The 18884-nt window shown below is 34.0% G+C and overlaps 3 protein-coding genes and 1 non-coding gene across 5 annotated transcripts; 2 read left to right on the top strand and 2 right to left on the bottom strand.

Annotated features, from left to right (window-relative positions):
• Positions 1-1074: 1074 nt before the first annotated feature.
• Positions 1075-3024, bottom strand: LOC101221731 (GEM-like protein 5). Its single transcript, XM_011654726.2, has 3 exons — positions 2480-3024; positions 2085-2359; positions 1075-1523 (listed from the first exon to the last, which is right to left on the bottom strand). Exons 1-3 carry the CDS (start codon positions 2793-2795, stop codon positions 1329-1331), a joined length of 786 nt encoding a protein of 261 aa, XP_011653028.1. The 5' UTR covers positions 2796-3024; the 3' UTR covers positions 1075-1328.
• Positions 3025-4462: 1438 nt separating this feature from the next.
• Positions 4463-4535, bottom strand: TRNAE-CUC. The gene has a single exon. It is a non-coding gene; the product is annotated as a tRNA-Glu (tRNA).
• A 536-nt stretch (positions 4536-5071) lies between these two features.
• Positions 5072-9037, top strand: LOC101222281 (putative pentatricopeptide repeat-containing protein At5g08490). Of its 2 annotated transcripts, none has more exons than XM_031884799.1 (2): positions 5072-5236; positions 6160-9037. In XM_031884799.1, the coding sequence occupies exon 2, from the start codon at positions 6269-6271 to the stop codon at positions 8888-8890; it is 2622 nt and encodes an 873-aa protein (XP_031740659.1). In that variant the 5' UTR covers positions 5072-5236; positions 6160-6268; the 3' UTR covers positions 8891-9037. The 2 variants fall into 2 exon arrangements, with proteins under 2 accessions (XP_031740659.1, XP_004152312.1); XM_004152264.3 differs by having other exon boundaries at positions 5076-5281.
• A 3289-nt stretch (positions 9038-12326) lies between these two features.
• Positions 12327-17788, top strand: LOC101221026 (uncharacterized GPI-anchored protein At1g61900). Its single transcript, XM_004152093.3, has 8 exons — positions 12327-12599; positions 13429-13577; positions 14308-15162; positions 15599-15844; positions 15946-15960; positions 16726-16866; positions 16988-17035; positions 17567-17788. The coding sequence occupies exons 2-8, from the start codon at positions 13535-13537 to the stop codon at positions 17641-17643; spliced, it is 1425 nt and encodes a 474-aa protein (XP_004152141.1). The 5' UTR covers positions 12327-12599; positions 13429-13534; the 3' UTR covers positions 17644-17788.
• Positions 17789-18884: the final 1096 nt, after the last annotated feature.

Raw genomic sequence — 18884 nt, 5'->3', positions numbered from 1 at the left:
TACGAATTTTATATTACCTCTCTAGCTTAGTTGGAGGGAATCCATGAACTGAGTGGGTGCACTTTATGCGGATACTAATACGCAATGTGGACGACGTGAGCTACTTAGGTTGCACGGTCATTCTAAAAAATAACCTTCCAGAAATAGTTCATTTTCTTTGTTTGACCGATGGACCAAAAACTTTAGCGGATGGTTAAAGAAAAATTTAATATCATATTTTCCAACATTTTTTCTCGCGTGTTGGTTTAAAATATCTAGTGGTGAAAATCAATATCAATCCATAAGATAATAACAATATAACATTATGGGCTTTCTTCGTAGATTACTTGTTTTGATACCATTTTAATATCATATCAAAAATAAGGGTCAATTGGATAAAAATTTAGATTAAATTCATTTCCCTTCGTGTTGTAATAAATTCTATAAATGGAAGTTTTCCTCCTTGTGTGAAGGATATTATTCATTTTAAAAAATTTACTCTCTTTGTTCTTAGAGGATTACTTTTGATGCTACTTAGGACACATGGCTTAGAAGTTTTTTAGACGGGCATGACGTGAAATGCTGATTTCACATCATTACATTTTGTATAGAAGCTAACTAAAGCATTTCCAACTGTTGAATCTTCACTCAAGATAGGATGACGAAGAGTATAGCCATGGATCATTTTTCCTATTCGCAAGCTTCTTTTGGAATTACAGATAGAATAAAAAATTCCTCAAAATCTCAGGCAAATCCAACGTGCGGAAAGGAGTGAGGAAGAGAGATGGAGAGTGTCGGAATGGTGGTGGCTGGAAGCGTGGGTCTTCGAACGACTGGATGTTGAACTGTTGGTGGATGTCGGCAACGTGCGAAGAGAGAGAGAGAGGCGGTGAGAGAAGAAAGAGAAAGAGTCGGATCTAACCTGAAAAGGGAGGGAAGAGGGATTGAGAGACAGGTCGTATTATTCGATTTCGATTTCAGTTTGCAAAACGTGCAAACGGTTCGATTAGATTTTCTCAGTTTTGATGAACACCCCTAGCATATATGATCAAACACATCCACTCATTCTTCATATTCACAACTTAACATATAAGCTGATTAATAAAAACAATAAATAAATATAACTGATACAACATACGTAAACAGTACATAATTTATTATCTACCAAATAGTATAATCAGAGTGAAAAAGACAACAAAACTAACAAAGGTAAATAAATAAATACATATGTGAAACAAGAAAGCCATAGGAAAAACAAAAAGTAAAAAAACCTGAATACTATACTATACTATATATATTACAAAAAATGTATAAGAGAAAATGGTGTAATAAGTTACAGATCATGGGCGTCAGACAGCGGAGGGAGGAGAATTATGAGCGGAGACGGCTTTTAAGAGGTTGTGGGTTGCCTTCTCGAAGTTCACGAAACCCATAAACCAAAATTCATGGCCATCCACGGTGGTGACCTGAAGGTACCTCGCCGATGGGTTCCCCGGCATTGTCACCGGATTCACTATCGCTATATGCGACAATGGTATCATTACCTGCCCAAATCCCCACATCATTTTTCATTCATATAGAAATTTTAAAAAAAAATTGTGTGTTCTTTCCAATGATGTAACCTAAAACTGGGTCGAGGTTAGCTTTTGTGTTCCTTTAATATGTCACCTCTGGAGAGAGTCATGCATATTCGTGCATCTTCTTACTACCCATATAAAGATTACTAAAATATTTCCAAAAATACAAAAAATTCTATCAGATAATTAATGCATGATTCTCATGTTCAATTCAGTTTTTTGTTCAACCCTTTTTTTCATCGGTTAAAAAGAGAGAAATTAGTAAATCATATGAACTACACAAAATAACATTTTTTTGGGGGAGAAAGTTACATTTTGGATCTGTATTTCAAACAATAATAATCCGTTCAAAACTCCTCTAAATTCAAAATGTTATGATTTCATCCACAGAATTTGGATTTTATTTCAACTTCATCCTTAAAGGTAGAATTTTATCCTTTTAACTTATGCTTCCACCAGCTCATTTTCAGCAACATCTATTAATAAGTTTAATAAGACTATACTAATAAAACTGAGGCACGAGTTTACCTTGTAGTAGCTCCAAGACGGTTGACCAGAGGGGGCAGTGAAGTAAAGTGGGCGATCGCTACAAAACGCCACACGCACCGTCGACAAATACAAGGTTCCGGCCACCGGACCCGTCGCGGTGGAGAGATAGCAAGCAAAGCTTTTCATCAATTTCTCATTCACCTCCGTCGCGAACGTCTGCTTAAACAAAGACTCAAATCCCCCTTCCGTTATAGCCTTCGCCGTCAAATTCACTTTCCCCCAAGCCGCTTCCGACATCGACTGCCCAGTCCTCACTACAAAAATTACAGTTCCAAAATCCCTAAATCGAATGAAAAACAAACAAAACAAAACAAAACAAAAAACCAAAACAAACCAGATACCCTAGTTTCAATCTAACGGTAAATTCAACTTACGATTGTGCCAAATGTTACGCGCGAACGTCTCTGCTTTGTTGCTCCAGGAATTGAAGGCGTGTACCACGGGCTCCAACGGGTTGGAACTTGGCCGATGATCCACCGGAGAGTACTGAACGTACGGATGGTGGTGAATCTGCTGCTGAGAGGCGGCGTTCCAGAACGCTGCCTTCTGGTTATCCGGATGTTCGGTGGGGGCTGCTGGTGGTCCCATGACGTGTGTTCCCCATTTCTTTGATTCGTCCTCCGTCGACGGCGGCGGTGCAGGGGAGGGATGAGATTCAGTGGGTTTAGGATCTTCGGATGTTCCGGCCATGGTGGATCTTTTTCGACTTTGTTTTTCTTACTGATATCGATTCGATTGAGAAATGAAGGTGGAGGGAAGATTTTATAGGGAGGAATTGGGATTGAGATCTGAAAAACGTGACGCGGTTTCTCGGTGAAAGAATTGTAGTTATTCCTTCGTAACGAAGAAGAAGGAAAATTCGACGATGGATTTTTCAAAGGGAAAATGACTGCTGAGTTGTGAAAACGAAAAGGGAGAAATCTGGAAGAATCGGAGAAGGTTTGACTTAACATGATAAAGATTTCTATTTTCCTTTTTAATAATATCTACACTTGACACGTGCGGGCCATAGATGCTCTAATCAAGATAGCGCCAAATAGTTAATTGTAATTATATTCAAAATAATTTATATAGCAACATTTTAAAATATTCGTAAATTAGCAAATTTTGTCAAATTCTATAATGATAGATCATACGAGTGTTTTAATGATAGTTTTGTTATATTTATAATTTTTTTAAATATTTTTATATCCTTAATTATTATTTTTAAAATAGTCATCAATTATAATTATTCAACAAAAATTATTATAGTTCATAATAATATATTCATTCCACTACATTTTCTAAATTAAAAAATTAGCAAATTTATGATAATAGGTCAATCTTCATATTCGCGATATGTTAAAATTATAGGTGTCATGAGCGATTTTTTTTTTCTAAATGTTTTTGTCACTATATGCAATTTTCTATAAATAATCGTGTTAGGGTCATTGTAGAATATGTCATGAAAAAAATCAAAATTTAGATAAGTAGTCCATATTTTAAATTTTTGTTTTCTATGCATCTTGCCATGTCAACAAGGTCATGTTTACAATTGAAGTTATTATTTAAAATAAAAATTATTATAAATATTAATATGAATATAGAGATGGCCATTATTCATTAGTATCCAATATCCATTCCGTGTCAAGCAAACGTTATTTATTAGTGTTTACCACGTGTCAAGCAAACATAATCTCTTAATAGTTATATAATGTCACATTCTACTAACAAGTTGCATATATATAGTGACATTTAGTGGAGTTGCAAGTGTCAATGCTATTGAAGATAATTTCACGATAGAGAAAGAAGATAGATAAATTTTAAGAATCTTTTATTTTCTTTACTATATTTTATTATTTTGATATTGTACACTATATTCTCCAAAATAGTTTTTAGCACTTTGGAACAAATCGAAGGAGAATTATAGAAGTTTACACTCAATTGCTAATCTTAGTTAAATATACAAAAATAATTAAATTTAATTTTCTATGTATTAATTATTTTATTTATTTTTTAAACAAAAATTTAGATAAATGATACAAGTAACCCAACCAACGTAAATTTTGTAGGGTAGGGTTCATTTATTAAAGAAAGGTATTTGAAAAAGTTTGTAATTCGAACAATTAGAATAAATCTAAAATGTTGGCTAACCACTTTTGGGATGAAAGTCACATAGTTTTTGAGACTTTGTTACGGTTTTGAAATTTTTATTTGATTTATTTTTCAGTGATTGAATTTGGAATTAAAAAAATTATGTTCTGAGAATAATTACTTTGAAATAAAAAGAGGTTTCATTTAAAAAAAAGATAAGTAAATAAAGGAAAACGAAAAAGGAATATTCCGTTAAAAACTTGAATGAAGAGAAAAATAAATTATTCCGTTGCCGGGACTTGAACCCGGGTCTTTCGGGTGAGAGCCGAATATCCTGACCAACTAGACTACAACGGATTTGTTATAGGAATTAACATTTAATATATAAATATAAAAAAATAAATATTTACTTCAAATTGTTGTCTTTGCCATGGATTAGTTTATTCATCAAGAAACACCTGAAGTTTGAATACTTGATAAACAAATAAGTTGAGAAGATGCATATCATCCCTTCCAAACCATACAAAACAATCCAAATCATCAAACTCACGGAGACCTGTAATTTTAGAGGTGCATTTTGAGAAGTGTTATTATTTTTTTTTTGAAAATTTAATTACTCTAATTTTGAAGGTTAAGAAAGTATCTCATAGCAAATCAAAACTTTGGACTCCAAAGAAATAGTGATATGGGTCCTAAAATCATTATTACCCTGAGAGCATCACCCTTAATTAAAAAAGATCAAAAGCATGGTGTTAGGTTTGATCTTCCTTATCAATTTTTGTCCAAAAAGACTAGGACTCGTGGAAATATTGAAGAGTCATGGGACATCATATCATCTACTCTTTCATCCTTTGACGTCATATTTAAATGTGTAGGGAAACTAGGTCTAAAATAAAAACTGCAAAAAAGGATGAATTCGATTCGGTTCGGACCGCTATCCGTGCTGAACCGAACTTGGGCCGGTCTGTTACGGGTGTTTTTTTGGCTGTTGATTCTGACGTTCATGCTCGTTTAATCTCAGGCTACATGGAGTTTTTCAGTGGGCTCATCTTCTGCAGGTGGGCAGTTTTCTCTTTTTTAGCTTGGACGAAGATGGTTATAGGGTATTTTTTCTTTCAATGGAAGCTCGATTTTACTGCTTTGTGGTCGTTGTCCTGTTTGGTTGAGCTGTTCTTTCTGCTTTCTGTAGTTACTTTTTAAACTTCTGTGTTCACGGGTTAGTCATATGAAGATGCTTGGAATTTGGATTCACGAAAACGCTTGCTATGTAACTGATTTATATGTATTTATGTGTTTGGATTTTGGAGAGAGATTCGTGTGTGAGAGTTCCAATTGTTTAGGGTTTCTGAATTGTGATTTTTCTGCTCTGAATTGTTGTGTATTTTGGTTTTGTACTGAAGTCTATAGGATATTTGAATGTAGCTTGTGAATATTAACCTATTAAGCTTGACATTTCTTGAAGATGATAATCTATGAGCTTTACTTTGACTTTTACATACTTACAAATTACAATGTAATTCAAATAATTCTCTCCGTTGAGTTTTTCAGTTAAGAAAGCCATGTGTCCTAAGTAGCCTTAAGAAGTAATCCTCCAAGAACAAAGAGTGTAAATTAGGAGGAAAACTCCTATTTATAGAATTTATTACAACATGGGATAAAAAGGAATTAACCTAGAATTTTACCCAATTAACCCTTATTTTTCTAAATGTTTCCTTTGCAATTCTTCACCATTTAGTTATTGACTATCCTTTAAGCTGGGAAAATTCATGAGTTTGGAATAATAGCTTATTGGTCGTTCCTTTGTGTTTTCAAGTCTCATGTTGGTGTATCCAAAGTTGGAATGAAGTTTTAAAACTAGATACTAACCTCTAGTTATGGCAGTCAAAGTTGTAAATCTAAAGTAAGTTCAACAAAGAAAAATTTCTTAGATGTTGCTTGCTTATCTAATTCGTAAATCTGGTGTCTTGATGGAAAAATACAGGCCCTGTTGGCATGCTTGGACTCAAGAAGGCCTTGATTGGAGTTTCAAGCAGACTAATCTTGTTGATTCCTTTGATTGGATTGGAAGTATGTAAGAGCTATCAGTAGATATGCTTCCACTGGATTTCACTTCATGGAGTTCAACGATAAGAAATCTTTGTCTAAATGCAAAACACCAAGAAGTTTTGTCCGTTTTTGTTCATAAGTTCCAATGCTCATCGGGGTTTAAACCTGATAACCACATTTTTGCTGCAATTTTCAAATCATGTGCTGCTCTTTTTGCTATCAACATAGGAAAGGCACTTCAAGGTTATGCAGTGAAACAGGGGGAAATAGCATGCCAGTCTGTGTACAAGGGATTACTGAACTTGTATGCCAGATGTGGTGCTTTCGATGAATGTTGGAAATTATTTGAACAATTGAATCATCGTGATGTTGTTACCTGGAACATAATCTTATCTGGGTATTGTAGGTCTCAAATACATGATACTAAGGCTATAAGATTGTTTGTTAAGATGCACGCAGAGGGGGAAGTGAAGCCAAGTGCTATTACAATTGCTAGCATTCTTCCAGTATGTTCTCGTGTGGGGAAAGGTGTTGTTGGGAAGAGTATACATTCTTTTGTTATGAAATCTGGATTGGACAGGGATACACTTGTTGGAAATGCTCTCATATCGATGTATGCCAAATCTGGGCAGCCATGGTACGATGCATATGCTGCATTTAACAGCATTATTCATAAAGATGTTGTTACATGGAATACTATAATATCGGCATTAGCAGAAAAGAATTTAATGTTTGATGCATTACAATTGTTTAGTCTGATGCTGGAAGAACCCATAGAGCCAAATTATATAACAATTGCATGTATTTTACCTGTTTGTGCTTCCTTCGGTAATAATGTTTCCTGTAGGTTTGGAAAAGAGATCCATGGTTATATACATCGTAGGACTGAATTGATAGAAGATATTTCTGTCTGCAATGCATTGATGAACCTTTATTTGAGGGTTGGACAGATGGAAGAAGCAGAGATTTTGTTCTCGCACCTGAAGCAGAGAGACTTGGTTTCGTGGAATACTCTAATTTCTGGATACTCATTGAATGACAAGTGGTTGGAAGCTGTAGATCATTTCTGCAAGTTACTATGCTTAGGAAGCGATCCAGATTCTGTAACTTTAATTAGTGTTTTACCTGCTTGTGCATACTCACAAAACTTGCGAATAGGGAAAATGATCCATGGCTATATTCTTCGTCATCCTGTCTTGAGCGAAGATTCAACAGTTGGAAATGCTTTAGTTAGCTTCTATACAAAATGTAATGACGTGAAATCAGCATTTCATTCATTTTCCTTGATTTCTAGTAAAGATTTGATATCTTGGAACTCTGTGCTTAATGCTTTTGCAGAGTTTGGGAACACCACTCAATTCCCGCGTCTTCTTCACTTAATGCTGCGGGAAAGATTCAAACCTGATCATTTTACCATCTTGAGTATAATCAATTTTTGCATTACAGTTTTAGGAGGGTGTAAAGTTAAGGAGGTCCATTGCTATTCAGTTAGAGCTTGTTTATTTGAAGCTGATTATGGTCCTACTATACTCAATGCTCTTCTCGATGCATATTCAAAATGTGGTATTATAGATTATGCGTTAAAGATTTTTGAAAGCTCATCAGGAAAAAGAAACTTGGTGACATGCAATTCAATGATTTCGTGCTATGTTAATTGTAAGTCACCCAATGATGCACTTACAATATTTTCTGGCATGTCTGAGACTGATCTTACCACCTGGAATCTAATGATACGGGTTTACGCTGAAAATAATTGTCCTCGTGATGCACTCGGTCTTTTCCGTAGGTTGCAGATTAAGGGTATGAAACCGGATGCAGTGAGTATTATGAGCCTCCTTCCCGTATGCAATGAATTAGCATCATTTCGCCTATTAAAAGAATGTCATGGATATTCATTTAGATCACGTTTTGAGGATGTATACTTGGACGGAGCTTTACTTGATGCATATGCAAAATGTGGAGCTGTGGATTGTGCTTATAAGCTTTTCGAATCAAGCTCTCAGAAGGATTTAGTTATGTTCACATCAATGATAAGTGGGTATGCCATACATGGAATGGGAGAGGAGGCACTCAAGGTTTTCACTAACATGCTCGAGTCTGGTGTTAAGCCGGATCATGTGGTCGTGACTTCCATTTTATCTGCTTGTAGTCATACTGGTCTTGTAGATCAAGGTTTGAACATATTTCATTCCATGGAAGAGGTTATTCATATCAAACCAACCATGGAACACTATGCTTGTGTGGTGGATCTCCTTGCACGAGGAGGCCGAATCAAAGATGCATATTCTTTTGTGATCGGGATGCCTATTCAGCCTGATGCTAATATATGGGGCACATTGTTAGGTGCCTGCAAGACTCACCATGAAGTGGAATTGGGCCTTGTTGTGGCAGAGCAACTGTTTGAAACTAAAGCTGATGATATAGGAAACTATGTAGTTATGTCTAACCTATATGCTGCAGATGCTAAATGGGATGGGGTTTTGGAGGTAAGAAAGCTGATGAAAGAGAAGGAATTAAAAAAGCCACCCGGTTGTAGTTGGATTGAAGTGGAAGGAGAGAAGAACTTTTTTTTAGCGGGAGACTCTTTGCATCCTCAAAGAAACATGATTTATAATCTGTTAAATACATTGCACCAGCAAATTAAAAGAACTGTTGATATAACTTGACGAGCAATTAAATTTTGATATGGTGTTTTGTGAAATAATGTTATTTATAGTGGCATTGTAGGTTGTCTCAATTCTTCCGTCTCCATTCAATTTATTCATTGTACATTACAATATATCCTATCGTCAAATCTCATTCTTCTTCCTGCAGTTCTGAAAAATCCTTAGCAAGATATTTGTAAGCCTTTTGCTCCTTACTCGGTGAGTTTCCAATTGAAATTTAAAAGTTGTTCTTTTAGTCGTGAAAGAATGAGATTCTAAAAGGAATTAAGAATAGGATGATGAATAAGATGTGCAAACATCACCAAAAGGGGTAATGCAAATTCATTATATCTATTTTGAAGATTATATCTATTTTGAAGATCGTAATATAATGTGTAACTCAATATTTACTTATGTTTTTTTCTTTAATTTCTTGAAATTTAGAGAAGGTATAATAGATACTCCTGTTGTTCATATGCTTTTAATTTTAAACATTGCTTTAATAAACTTACGTTATTTCACGCAAACAATTCCAAAGGTTATAAATTAATAAGAGAAACATACTTAGAACGATTTTGATCCATATATGTTCAATGCATTATTAGAGTTGATCACATGATAAATTATATAATTTAGGGAAAAACATGTTTTTAGTTCCTTCCAAGTTCAATTTTTTTAGCAAATTATTGTTTTTGTTTAAATTTCTACCTAATTCATATTTTGTTAGTTTATTTAAGTTTATCATGGACAAACTTTAACATTCATAAACAATGAAAAACTAAATTAAAAAATATTTTAAATATACAACAAAATAAAAAAATAAAAACAACGATTTTTTAGGTTAATGACTGAAAATGAACTTAGTGAACTTTAAGAACAAAGATCATGATTTTAAAAGTGCAAGCAACATAAGAATAATTCACTACCGATCAAAACGTTAATGATGAAATCATGTTATTCAACTAAAAAAAGGTTTGCCAATGGAATTAGGAAAATAAAACATATTAAAGTTTGTAGTACTTATTACATGGACTAAATTGAGTAATTATATAATTTATAGAATATAGTTCTTCAAAAGATTATTATAATTTTTTTTAAAAAAACTCATTAATTACTTGATCGACCCACACAATCATGTCCTAAGCTTAAAAAAAACAATGATTTAACATAATTGGAAAACAATGATCGAAACAACGGAAAGACCAAAGCACAAAACGGTTCTACTCGAAGACCACTCAAAGGAGGAGATCAAATAAAAGATTTTTTAACAGCAATTTGAACATTCAAACCTCTAATCTTTTAGTGTGAAGTTATAAACTTTATGCTAGTCGAATTTTAATATCAACCATTAAATAATGTATAGGCATGAGATGAAAAATTACAGGAAATCTCAAGTGACAAATGAGACAAATACAAGATAAAATCGACCATTTTTATCATATAATGTAAGGATTCTCTAAAGCAAATGCGTCACAAAATTGAAACTCGGTAAATACCAAATTGCCTCCCTTGCTACCATTTGTGTTCTATCAAAAGTACTACAGTATTATATAGAGTTGATCAATGTCACACCATTAGTTCCTACATTTTGGTGTCTCAACGAGGGGAGTTGTCAAACAAACTAATAAGCGATATAACATTATCGATTATAAATGTTTACATGTAGACATGAGTAAGGCTTACGAAAGATCAATAGAATTTCTTGAATAAAATGATAGACTAATTTTGGGTTTACTTATGTTATTTAGGTAGTTTATTTTCTCATAAAACGATTTCATCATCGTTAATAACCTAATTTATTTGAATTTGATTCTCGAAAATATTTTAGATTAAATTATAACTTGTATTTAATAGGTTTAAAATGTTTCTATTAGTAAAATATTCAAACTCTTAACTTTGTCACTAATACCAAAACACAAACAGTCTTTTATAAGTGTTTTTGATCCTGAAAACAAAGTTCCAAGAACTGGAAAAAAAAATTAACTTTTGAAAGCTTGGTTTCGTATTTTATAAAAGGATACCATTTTCAAATATATTTATTTGAAAATAAAGAAGAAAGACTATAACAAAAAATAGTAGTCAAACAAAACCTAAATTTAGACCATACTAAGAATAAAAAGTTAAATTTAGAAAAAATCATAACCATATAAAACTAAACCATATGCTTAAAATGGAGAGCAAACTTATTATAAATATCCAAAAGTTTTAACATCAAAATCAATCTCAACTTTCATCTCGTTGCATTTACTTTTGGTATAATGAGCATCTCAAAAGTAATTGTGTTTACCTTTATCCTCATTTTCTTGATTAGCATCGACATAACAAATGCAGCGAGAAAGGTTCCTCTTGACAAAAAGAAACTCGATGACGATGCAAGTCTAATTAATACTCAAGGAGTTGGAGGGTGTAATCCGATCTCTCGCTGCAGAGGAATTGGTATCAAAGATGAGATCATTAGAGACATTAAGAGAAGAGGGAGGACTAAAAGAAAGTCCCCTCCAAAAGCATAATTATTAATTGAGTTTTTTTTGCTGTCATAATTATTTATTGAGATTCATTCAAATAAATATATACTTTTTTCAATCGTATGATTTATTTATTTTATAACTTACAATTCATTTACTCTTTTAAGTAGTTATATCAACGTATTTATAGATGACGTTTTTACTACGACTTTTTTGCTTAACTTAAAAGGCACTAACATCATAGAAGGGGATGATTTTATTGAAAACCCGCATTCTCGAACAATATGTTTTATATTCCATAATATCGTAAAAAAAGAAAAAGTTGGATGAAATTTTATCTAAATTGAACCCAACTGATGCTTTCATATTGATTATAAATTACTTCTTTATCATGAACTTGTTTATTCATTCAAAGTATCTGATTGCATTCCAATTTAAAAAACTAATGTCTTGTCCTCGCTTTTATTTGTGTTTATCATTTTTCTAAGCTTAGTTATGGCAACGTTCTTCGACAATGATAAGATAAGAAAAGCTCGAAGTCAAAACTTATCGAAAATAAAAAAAAAAAAAAAAAGAAAAGAGAAGTACATTTAGGTACTATTTAATATATATTTGACCCAAGCATGAAACTACAAATATAGTAGGTGAAAATAAAATATAAATGAAACCATTTATGATACTTTTCTACTTTTATTCTGACAAGAAAAAACTAAATTTGTTTTTATAAAAAAAGAAGAAAGAATCAATTTAAAAAAAACTAAGCCTAATTTAATTTGAACAAATTCAGTAATAAAGAAAGAGAAAGTCAAAATAAAATTAGGATATATTTCAATTGGCAAAGGTCAAGCTTTCATACCCACTCCTGAGTCCCCCACCAAGGAAAGATTCTCATTGGATTCGGATCCAACAAAGTCCGGACAATACCCGTTTTTTTCCCTTCACCCAGATCCGAATTCGCTTACACAAAGGTAAAGTTAGTGCCTTTTTTTTTATTATTTATTTATTTTTTTCTCCATTTTCCCCTTCCCCACTCTCTCCAGTACCTACTCCTCGCTTTTACGCCTGCAAGGAGCCGGTAAATTCCCTTCCCGGCTCTTTCCGGTACTCCGCCACCGCTATTTTTTTCTGATTTACAACCAACCACGTCGCCAATTTTCTTGCCGATCGACTTCCGATACCATTTCCGAGTGCTTGGACTGTTGATTCTGAACCTCATGCTCGTTTAATCGCTTCCCGGAGTTGTTTAATGGGTTCTACTTCTTCAGGTGTGTTTCTTTTGAAATGGGTATTTTTTTGTTTTTTTGTTTTTGTTTTTTTGTTTGGTTGAGAGAAATATGGGGATGGGGTTCTCTTTTTCTTTTTAGTGGAAGCTGGATTTTGGTGCTGTGTGGTGGTTAAGCTGCTCTTTTTGTTTTCTGGGATTGTTTTGGGTGTTTTAAGTCCTGTTTGTTATGGATTAGCCATTTTAAGATGCTTTGGATGTGGATTTGTGAGAGTTTTAAAAAGGTGGTTTATGTATTAGGATTTGGGAGAGAGATTCATGTGTGAGTTCAGGTTGCTTAGGGTTTCTTAATTATGATTTTTCTGCACTAAGTTGCTGTGTGTTTATGTTGATCGGCTATTGTGGCTAGTCCTGACATATTGAAGAACGGTAATATTTAGTTGATACTGCATGGTGCGTGTATTTTGGTTTTTTGCTGCAGTCTGTACTTGACCTGTAGTATGTGAATATTAACTTATTAAGCTTAATGTTTCTTTTATGATAATAATGTTTTGAGCTTCACTTTGACCTTTTCAAACTAAGTTTTGTAATTTCATTAAGAAAGTAATCCCTTTTGTCTGATGTGATGTTTCGTAGGGCATCTTCAATATTTTGGTACTTGTGTTTGACTCCAAAAGTTCTGGAAATATGTAAATAAAATTGCATATGTGGTTGCTATTCGTGATCATCTTGCTGAACGTGGCATAGATTAATTTACAGTGGCTGTTATTCGTTTTTGAAGCATGCTAAAATGAAGTGATTCTTTTTCCTTTTAGTTATGTTGCTTTTATCTTGTGTGGTACATTGTTTAAATTAGAACCTTGTGGTTGTAGGTGGAATTAGCATATTTAATATGTTATAGAGCATTTTCCCACAAGCTCAGTAAATTACAACTGGGGATTATTTTGCATATGTCAATGCCCCCTGGAGGCTAATGGAATGATGGACTGCTTTCATACTGTAAGCTATAGCTATCCGAATGGTAGGTCCACTTTCTCTGCCCAGACTGGCCTCATCTTTAAGTTATTATGAATTTCTAGTTTTCAGATGACATCTCAGTTATTAATTATTATTACGTTTTTGTAATTAAGAACTCCTAGATGTTTCACTTATCTTCCGGATATTATTCAATCCGAGACCTAGTGATCAGGTTTACTAAAACGGAGTACGTCCAATTGTCATATCTTATGTTACTTGTTCTGATGATCTTATAAATTGAGTATGTCAGACTTTCTGTATCCTAGGTATCATGTTTCCTAGAATTGAGTATTGACTTTTATCAAAAATTTATATACACATTGATAATCTATGAACTAGTTGAAAGCTTCGTAGATGTGTCCCACCACTAAAAAGTTGAAAGTTTAGTAAATTTGGTTTGTTACATTTGTATACTATTTTATTCCAAGGAAAAAAATGTGACTTTCATATAGAAAAGAAAGGGCTGAAGCCTCGCCCCTCCCCCCTTTTGTGATTATTGTTTAATCTATTAAGATCCATGTTAGAAGGTTTTTTACTATGTTTAACATGTTATTGCATTGAATGTGATATAAATTGATTAAAATCAATTAAACTAAGCTATTTGATTACAATTGCATCTTGTGGTAATAGAATCTCACTAGAAGAGACAATCTAAATTCATGATGCCATCTCATGTCAAAATGTTCCTCGGGATACATATACGATGTTAAATTCTGGTTGTTACCTTATTTCAGGTAATATGTGCCACCGATTACTATTGTTTGTCATTTGGATATCCAGTTTTCACGATGGAGTTGCCTTACCAACTGTGGTTAACCGTCATCTTGTTCCATCCATGAGAGAGCAGGCTCAGTCACCTAGTAGTGTGGTCTTTGATCCTATAGAGATATCGCCTGCCGTTATCCCACAATACCCTTATCCAAATGAATCTTTGCCCCCAATGTATCCAACTTTCCCTACCAGATATGATCCAGTTTTAACTGGGAGGTGCCCTGTAAATTTTTCTGTTATATCAAATGTTATGGACAAAACAGCATCAGATTGTTCTCAGCCTATGGCAGCACTTGTAGGAAATGTTATTTGTTGTCCACAACTAAGTAGCCTGCTCCATATCTTCCAGGGTTTCTATGGCTTATCTTCTGATCAGTTGGTTTTGCAAGAGGCAGTTGCTAATGATTGTTTTTCAGATATCATTAGTATCTTAGCCAGCAGAGGAGCTAATCAGACAATACCCTCTCTTTGCTCTGTCAAATCTTCAAATCTCACTGGTGGATCATGTCCGGTGACAGATGTTGTGACATTTGAAAAATTAGTTAACGTAAGCAAATTACTGGATGCATGTGATACTGTTGATCCTCTCAAGGAGTGTTGTAGACCAATATGTCAGCCTGCTATCATGGAGGCGGCACTTCAGATATCTGGAAGGCAATTTACTACCGATACAAGTAGTAATGTGGCTGGCCAGGCTACTCATATTGACTCAATAAATGATTGTAAAAGAGTTGTTTATTCATATATTTCTAGGAAACTCTCCTCAGATGCAGCCAACACTGCATTTCGAATATTATCTTCCTGCAAAGTTAACAAAGGTTTGATGTTTATCAGTGTTTTCTATTTGAACTTCATATCTTCATTAGAGTTCTTGCATATTTCTATGTGAAAATATAAAATTTTAAGTATGCGAGTTCCATTATTTTATGGGATGTAGAAGTAAGAGGAGCAAATTTCTGGTCTTTCGAACACTTGCAACCAGTCACTTTTTCAGTAATGGCATATTTACACGATTTTTTTGTCACTTTCTTGGAAACAAAGCATAATGTTTATACCGAATAATTTTGGTCTGATTATCTTAAATAATTAATATCAACATGTTCTTTATTGTTAACATGAACTGCAGCAGAAGTTCTTTTTCATGAATCTATTCTTGGGAATAGGATAGTTGGCATCCAATTGTCTGACATATAATTTACATTTTGAATGATCTCATACAAGCAAGGATTTGAAATGAGTATTATCTGTCTGCAGTTTGCCCTTTGGATTTCGAGCAGCCTTCAGAACTAATTAAAGATTGCCGCAATGTGGCTGCTCCTAGTCCTTCATGCTGCAGCTCATTGAATTCTTACATTGCTGGGATCCAAAAGCAGATGTTAATTACAAACAAACAAGCTATAATCTGTGCAACAATGTTTGGATCCATGTTGCGAAAGGGTGGCGTTATGACAAATGTTTATGAGCTGTGTGATGTCGACTTGAAAGATTTCAGCATTCAAGGTAATCAGGCTACTGCATACTTAATCTAATTTTTTCTCATCACCGCTTCTAGTTTAACATTCCAATTTGTTTTGTGCATCTGCGTGGCATCTGCAATACAGCCTATGGACAGCAAGGTTCGCAATTCTTCTCTGTTTTGCACTTTTTTTCTTCTTATCACGATTGATCTTTTCTTTTTCTTCCTCTCTATGGTCAACCTATGACTAAGACTGTAAAGGTCTACTCTAGTAGTTCCCATTGTTTATTGCCACTTGTTGCTCCTTAGCTCTGGCATGATATTTACAATATGCTGATTACTGGCAGGGTCAGAAAATGCAAATTCCAGAAATATTTTCTTGAAATTATTTTTTGCTCATCAATTATCAATATCTTAGAGAACAAAATAATGTCATGAAAAGGAACAATTACACCAAAAATTGGGTAAGAATGAGATATAACCGATGAAAGTGTCCTTAATAAAAGGCCTATAGTACCGCAATTGCATGCCTTGAGATTCATTGCATGTCAATGGAGTCTTGCTATCCCTTTCTTTTTTCACCAATGAAGAATTATTTTGTTACCAAAATATTGTTAGGGCCCCAATTCTACTGAAGTATTCGAGAAGGGGTAAAAAAGGTAGTACAACGAAAGTTAGTTACAGTGGGGAAACTAGGTTGTATGGAAGTGAGAAGTGGTCAATCTATATATAGAATAAGATGATGATAGTTAGGGCAGGCTTTTGGTGATTAGCAAGTAGTCCCGACTCCTGAAAAAGGGGAGGTTAAGCTCTCTGTACTCAAAGGGTATTGTAGCCTCAGGGCAACTCTTTCATATTAAGTAGTAAGGGATACCATACAAATATGTGCTGAAAATTTCTGACTTCATTCTTTTTCAACTTTTAGGATGTCTTCTCCGGAGCCTGCCTTCAGATGTGGTATTTGACAACTCAACAGGCTTTAGTTTTACTTGTGATTTGACTGATAACATTGCAGCACCATGGCCTTCATCGTCTTCAATTTCGACACTATCTCTTTGTGCACCTGGTAATTGATCAATATAGATATTTATTTTGCTCTCTTGCTTGTAACACTTAACAGCTTAACGTAAGATATTTATTGGTTGATAAGTTTGACATTGTCTTTGCCTTATATTATGTTTGCGCAGAGATGTCATTGCCTGCTCTACCAACATCAGAGACGAGGAGAAATAGTGGTAGGTACCATTGCTTTAAGAAGTTTTATTTGTGAATTATTTTCTTTATGATGTAATATATTCGTCATGATGAGAAGGATAAGGATACAAATTAGTTCTAACCATGCTCTAGAATAAGCATGTGAAGCTTATCTGGTTATCTTATCTAGCAATCAAATTGGGATGCTTTGGTTTCAAATTTATCTGGTTCTCAAGAAATAATTACAAGCTTTGAATTGAAGTATCGTACATAGAAATTGAAATTCTGTTCCAAAATAATGCACGGTAATTCATAATTGAGTTTTCAGATTATAAATGGGCTAAAGCAAAAGCACTTGATTCTAAAAATCATATCAAACTTCCATTTAGTCTACAAGGGTCCTGTATATGGTTTTGCTAAAAGAGAGATCAGACTGAGATTTGCTTTAGCTATGCTAGTAGTTCAGAATTTAAAGATTTGAGTTCTCTTATGTTTGTTCTCTTGTTATATTTGTTAGCTTATTATTTCATGCAATGGCTGAGTTGTTTATGTGGAAATGAAATGATGTGCAGGCCAGCGTGAGGAAGGATTGGATTTCCCAATGCCCATTTTTTTATTTTTTATTATGGTCAGTGCATTTTTGTACTGAGTTAGATAGATGATGTTCTGTGATGGGTGGTGTTCTACGTGGGGGTTGGGGGCTGCCGTCTTTGGGGAATTTTACTGTGGATTTTTTGTATGTATATTTTGAGTCTCTGTATAGTAGTAGCTCTTTTTTTTTTCTTCTTCTTCTATTTACTCTCTATCTCTATATATATCTCTCTCCCTCTCCCTCTCCCTCTCCCTTTCCCTCTCCCTATCTATCTATCTAATTATCTACATATCTACATATATATTATATTCTTGTTGCATGTTAGTACTGCAGGTTATATTATATTCCATCTGTTAAGAGTTCAATGGCACCCTCTATGGTGAAGATAGATGCCCAGCTGATTTAGTGGACAAATGTTTAGTGTTCAAAGTGTGGGGATAGAGGCTGAACCATTGACCATGGGATTGATTTGGTAAATTTCTGGTATGGTTTGAGTTACATATTTTAAGAACCAATCAGTTCAGTCTGGTTTTCAGATCCATAAAATTAAGTTTCAGTTTGACCTTACTAATGTTGGCCGAGCTTCTTTCAGATCCATAAAATCTCTCGTTCACATCATCTTCCCTAACCTAACAAGAACTCTACTAAATGTAACAATTTCCCTTTTGAGCGATCACACTGATGATGCCAACTTTGAACTAATGAAATCAGTTGAGCTTTTATCAAAGAAGTACAGATCATTGTTGTTTGTTGCTGACAAAGCACTAACAACGTTGATCGTCTTCAGTGCTCCTCTGGTAGTTTGTTTCGTTCATCTTCATCCATTACTCTTTTTCTCTCTCCATGTAAATCTAACGATTTAACCCTTGAATTTGTGAGAGTTAATTAGGTTAAGCTGGGGTGGACCGGTAAACTTGGGTTTGATCAAGTTGAAGAATTGACCAATTTGTATCTTTTGAGATTGTTAAAGAAACATCTAAACACTTACCCTAGTCTTTCAAACTTTATAAGTTTAAGGTCACGTTTACTTATAACACAATCTAGCAGTGTTAATTTGAAAATTAAGCTTTGTTTGACAGTGTTTGTTGTTTAGCAGTGTTTTGTAATCGCGTCGTGGAGGCTTAACCCAAAATTCGTATGAACAAATCTACTTTTATTGTAGAAGAGACGTTTATCAATATAGTTACTTTTGATTATTACGCACCCTCTTTTTTGTTATCTTTTAATTATATATCTTTATTTATTTATTTATTTACCATATTTTAAATAATTGGAAATATAAAATTGACATTACGTTA

This window comes from Cucumis sativus, chromosome 4 (assembly GCF_000004075.3).
Source record: "Cucumis sativus cultivar 9930 chromosome 4, Cucumber_9930_V3, whole genome shotgun sequence".
NCBI lineage: Eukaryota > Viridiplantae > Streptophyta > Magnoliopsida > Cucurbitales > Cucurbitaceae > Cucumis > Cucumis sativus.
Note: the sequence above shows the minus strand (reverse complement) of the source record. Positions and strands in the feature narration are given on the sequence as shown.